A 6,000-nucleotide genomic window follows, 5' to 3' on the forward strand; every position below is an offset into this window, starting at 1 on the left:
GTAATCCTTTGGGATAGGCTTTTTGTTTTATTTTTAGCTTAATTCCTGCAGATTCATCATCCATTCATGTTTAACTTTGCTGTGCTACTTCATCTTCTAAGGGGCCCTGTAGGACATTTCATTTTTAAATACAATTTGTATATTTACGTGTCTTTATATTGTGGTTGATAGATTTGGGCCACTTGGCGTCAGCATGAAGTTTTCTTGCTGGTTTCCTTTTTAGTTCCCCCTTGCTGTGCTTTGTAAGGTTGACACCCATTGAAATATCTATACTTCAATATTTTTACACCGTATTTTATTAAACAGCATGTGCTTGTTGAGAAATAATTCAGCAATACAGAAACATTTTAAAAGCAGAAGGTTTCTGTACCCACGTATAGCCACTTATAGTTGTGGAGTATCATTCCAGATTTTTTTCTTGCACACTTATATAGTTTTATATCATTCTCAGCTGCAGGTTTGTACTTTAAAACATATATTTTAACTGATATGTTTTAAGAGGTACCATGTGATACCAGGATAGTATTTCATGTTTGTTCTAAATGAACTCTTAGTCAACTGATAAGCATACCGATAATACTAAATATTTAGCCACCTTGCTGTAAGTTATTCTACAGAACACTCTGTCAGTGATACTGTGTATGCAGATAGACATGTATAATTTTACTGTTGGATAGATTTTTAATACTGACACATATCACTATAATTGAAATTTTTACTTTAAATGTAAATTTATATATTTTTTAAAAGGTTGGTCATTCTTCCCTATTTAGCCCACTGGCTAAATCTGTCATTTTGCTTTGTATTAAAAAGAACATCTTTCTCATATTTTGAGTAGATTATAGAAAAAGTAAGCTTAAATAAGGTATGAGGGATTAAAAAAAACTTTGTACTTTAGGTATTCTTTCTATTGTTATTTTTCATTCTTCTCACTTTATTCTGAATACTTGAATATTCCCTGACATTCTTCTAAATGCTTTGTTTCTGATGTAAAAACCTACTATACCTCATCTGACCACTGTGCTTGTTCTTTGGCGCTTTCGTTACATCTGGGAAATCACACTTTGTCTCCTGTTGCAGTTCAAGTATCCTGTTATTTAATTTCTATGTTTTGCTTTAGAGAATTTCTTTGGTATGGATTTATGTGCTTTTATTTCTTGAGGGCATACTACAAGTCTTAGACGGAATTTACACCATTTGAAAATTTCAGCCATTCTCATCTTACACATGTTATGTTTAAACTGCCCATGGAGGTTTTTTCAGTTACTGTATTTGTCATTTCTGGAAGTCCCACTTAGTATGTACAGTACAAGCATTGACCTTGGAGAGTTACTTAGGCCAGGCCTGTTTCCTCAACTATAGAATAAGGATAATTGCTATTAATGCTTGCACCATAAGGTAATTAATAGTAATTATCCTTATTTCTATTAATCTATGTAATAATGTCCTGCAGTGTGGTAGAAGTGCTTACAGGTTTGACCCACTAATTACATTTTCTGAGGTTCTTGGGCTCCTGATCTTGTTTTCATCTACCTGTTCGTCTTCGGTGAAGTGCAGGGGGAAGAGTGTGTTTAACTCTGTACAGGAGTTCTCCTTATTTGGTCTACTTTTGTGACCAGTGCAATATAAATACAGAGGCTATGCCAGTGAGCTAGTATTTTTTTACTTAAATCTTTCCATGCAAGTCAGCTATCCATTTAAAAGGATACTCTTTTAGTCACCATTTCTAGTTCTAACGGCAAAAAATTTTTAGGTTTACTTAATCTGCCTTCTTACTAGAAACAGAAGTCGAGGGTATGGATAAGTCTCACAGTACATACTGGTAGCCGGGCCTGGTGGCTCGTGCCTGTAATCCCAGCACTAGAAAGGCTGAGGCTGGAGGATCGCCAAAAGTTCAAGGACAATCTGGGCTACACAGTGAGTTCAAAGCTAGCCTGAACTACATAGCAAGACCCTGTCTCAAAAAACAAACACCCCCCCCCAAATAATACATATTGGTATTTTATCAGAATTTTTTCATTTGAGTGTGCTAAACTGAATTATATAATAAAAAATTAGGAATGTACTCATTTAAAGAATCCAAGAACTTTCTAAAACAGTCTGCTATTCACTATTGAATAGCAAAACTCGTATGGATCTGTGTGCATTCCATTCTATTTAGTGAAAACATGTAAACTAACAGTACAGTGTTTTCTCTGGTGACATGTCTGGCCTCAATCAAGCTATAGTTACAGTAGACTTTTTACATTTTAAAAAGAAATGACAAATGTCACAAATACACATTTTCTGCTGCAACTGTTAATACAATATTTTTTCAGTGCCTTTCCAGTCTTAGAAATATTAGGTGTGCTGTGTAGTTCTGGCCATCCTTGTCTGAGTACTCTTAGTACTTTAGCAGAGCAGTTTAGACCTTACATTAAAACAGCAATGCTGTGCACTCACTCGGAAGCTTCATTTTTTCTGACTTATCAGATCTTTCTGGAAATTGCATTTGTCACTGATATAAAAAAAATCTTGGTATTAAACTTGGGGTAACTGAGTTGCTTATGGTAAAAACCTGTACACTCTCAGATTTGGCATTTAATTCACTGTTACCTCCCAAGAAACAGACAGCCTGGCAGGTAAAAGTGTTCATGTAGGGGACTTCAACTAAAGCTGACGAACTACTAGTATTTTATCTATATTTTAAAACTAATAAACTATAGAAATGGGGAGCAAAGTTGAATAAACTCATTAACTAGAAGTAAAAGTCTGAGATACTAAGAGGAAAAGATTTTTAGCTAATTTAAATATCACTGATAAATGGGAACCAGTAGACACTAACGATATTAGCATAACGGTAGCCAGTACATCAAAAATACAAGCCTTCCTAAATATCCAAAGAAATTTATGACATCAGTTTCAATAGTGAAAGAATTCATATGTGATTTATAGAAATGAAGGAAAATATTTTGAGATTAGCTAACAAAATATAATTCCGTACAACTCACCTGAAATAAGAGCCACAACTAAAAGTTTCATTTAAAGGGTATCACATACACGTGCTGTACTTGTTGCCAGGGAAGATGGAGTTCAGGCCCCAGAAAAACTTAGAGATTACACTCAAGAACACAATTCTCAGTGCATATAACCCATGCTGTTTAGTCTAAAATAGATCCAAACGACAAAAACTAATAATGTATTGAATCCTGAACACATACAGGGCATATGAAAACGTTATCCGTATGTAAGCACCACTAGAAATAACAGCAGCGTGTCACCTTGATGGACTACTAGAAATTTGGTTTTTGTTTGTTTCTCAAGTCCTTTTACCTTGAATAAAAAATCATGCTGTTAGTGTATCAGATTTATCTATCCTGGTGGTACATGAATTAGCTATCACTGAACTCAGTGTTTCACAAGTAATGCTAAAATGCACCTTATTTATTAGTAAGAGGCAAATGTGACAAAAACCAGTTAAAAGTATAACAGGAGACTTAATTTATAGTAACCAAAAATTGGACAAAACCCTAGACATATGTACAATTTACCAAACTACATGAGACGTATAAAACATCCAGGGGTAAAATATATGTGAACAGGGGGAACACATAGGATGCTCATAGATGGAAAGGGTCAAGGTCAGCAAGATGCCATTTTTTTCCAGTTTATAAATTTAACAGGATCCTTATAAGCTCATTTTTTCTGTACAGACACAGAAGTTGATTGTGAGGTTCCATTTAAAACATTAACATCCTAGAAATGAACAGGGAAAAGGCCACTAACTCTACCAGACATTAAAACATTACATAGTCTCAATAAATGAAAATGCGGTATTATTGGCACATAAATAGACCAATGTAAAATAATTCCTAAATATTCAGACATTGATGCAAATGGTTTAGGAAATTTAGTGATAAAGATGGGTCAGTCAAAGGTATCCTGGCAACTGAACAGCCATGTGAGAAGAGTAAAATTAGATCTGATCCTCATATACTGTGCTTATGTATTAATTCTAAATGAATCCAAAATCCAAAACCTTTCATGGCCCACAAATTCTTTGATAAATATAGGTAAAAATTTTGTAAGTAGGACTCAAGAAAAATCAATGAAATGTTAATACTCCATATATATGAATCTTCCTGAGAAAAAGACAACCTAGTACCAAAATGGGTAAAAAATATGAATAGTTCACAGGAAAAATAAAAGTAAATTGCTCAAACACATGAGAAAAATGTTACATACCTGACATACAACACCATTGCTCAGGAAGAAATCCCAGATAGCCATCAGTGCCTCCATATAATAGAGTACTGTGAAGGAAGATTTCTTAAAAGAACACACCAAGGTGTAAGCTCATGTACACTGGTTTTAATGTAAAATACATATGTATAATACTGTTTCCTTTTGAAAATACAAGCAAATGCATATGGACAGAGATAAAAGCTCAAATACATGTTCACTTGGAAGGGAGGGGACTAAGGATTAAGATAGATGAGACTCCTTTGAAGGTCCCCTGTTTAATAATTTTTACTTCAAAACCATGGAAATGATTCTCAAGCACAGCATTTTGATTAGACCACCCTAACGGATCTACCTTGATGACAGAAACACAGAGAAATCTTGTATTCCAGGCTTATGTTAGTATTTTACTTGATTGGCATTAGTAGGCATTATAGATTAAAGCAAATACATGGAACAGAGCTATTAAAAGAACTCTTTACAAGTATAAAAATGAAAGTAGTGACGCAAAAACTCACCTTTACACGTGAAAAGTAAAGAACAACAAGGAAAGAGGACAATGAGTTCAAGGCCAGTCTGTGCTACCTAGTGAGACCCTGTTTCAAGAAAAGAATTGTTTGTGCAAGAACCTGGGGTTTTACTTTACTCAGTATTTCCATAACTCTTTGTACTACCACCATCTAGTTTGGTCCCTTTTCTCCTACCTTGTCTGAATTTCTGGCAAGAATCCTCGTCTCAGCTGCAGTGTTCAAAAGGGACCACTGAAAATTTTGAGAGCTTATGATGATACTATTCTAGGTAACTGTGCTTCAGAGAAGTGGTTAATCTTAACATATTTAAAACAACTTAAGATGTTGTGGCAGGTATGCTTTGGGAATAGTAGTACAAGCAGGATAAGAATGCCACTTAAATGATAGTAGAGGTTTGGCAATGGCACGTTTGTATTCAATTCATTTCCCCTTTTTTTTGAGGCAGGCTTTGAACTCACCATGTAGCCTCATCTGGCATCCTGCTTCAGTCTCCTGAGTGTGAGGATTACAGGTGTGCCCCACCATGCCCAGCTTAACTTCTCTCTCTTACATTTCAAATATCTGTGTTTGTTTTTTGTTTTTTTTTTAGATGGCTATTCCTATGAGAAGGATGCAATGGAAAACTGGATCAGCAAAAAGAAACGTACAAGTCCCATGACAAATCTTGTTCTTCCTTCAGTAGTACTTACACCAAACAGGACTCTGAAAATGGCCATCAATCGATGGCTAGAGACACATCAAAAATAAAATTGCTTATATCATAATGTTTATATTTTCATTGATCTCCATTGAATGATTTAAAGGTAAACATTGAGGCATTATTAAAAGCCAAACAAGAAAAAGTAAACTTGATAAATTGTCAGTTTTCATTCTTTAGAGCAAATGTACCTAATTAGTGAAAAAAAAAATCTTCAACTGTATAAAAATAAAGTTTTACTTTGACTCTAAATTGTAATGCCCACATTTATTCTTCTTAATTATAAGGTCATGTCTCATTATAACTAAAGATTGAAATACTCTAGAATATAACAGATCTTTACATCCTAGTTTTTACACAATCCTAGTTAATAGCCATTTTTACACAATCCTAGTTAATAGCCATTCATCTGCTACCTCTTAGAAATCTTTGTAAGAGAATTCATAAGAAACTAATTCAACTGTTTAATGACTAAATTGAGAAAAATCACTTCTGACATGTTTTAACAATTTTGTTCCATTCTAAATTTGCGAGATAATAAGGATTTTTCTC

The 6,000-nt window shown here is 34.2% G+C and overlaps 1 protein-coding gene across 4 annotated transcripts in view; it reads left to right on the forward strand.

Annotated features, from left to right (window-relative positions):
• The window catches only part of Wdsub1 (WD repeat, sterile alpha motif and U-box domain containing 1), a 46,938-nt gene extending 41,238 nt beyond the window's left edge, over window positions 1-5,700 (forward strand). For all 4 annotated transcript variants that reach the window (XM_005393376.2, XM_013518706.1, XM_005393377.2 and 1 more), the window contains exon 11: window positions 5,341-5,700. In XM_005393376.2, the coding sequence (XP_005393433.1) occupies window positions 5,341-5,498 (158 nt within the window). In that variant the 3' untranslated portion in view covers window positions 5,499-5,700. The remainder of the gene's footprint in view (window positions 1-5,340) is intronic.
• Window positions 5,701-6,000: the final 300 nt, after the last annotated feature.

This window comes from Chinchilla lanigera, unplaced genomic scaffold, assembly GCF_000276665.1.
Source record: "Chinchilla lanigera isolate Chin_1 unplaced genomic scaffold, ChiLan1.0 scaffold00048, whole genome shotgun sequence".
In the NCBI taxonomy this organism is placed as follows: Eukaryota; Metazoa; Chordata; class Mammalia; order Rodentia; family Chinchillidae; genus Chinchilla; species Chinchilla lanigera.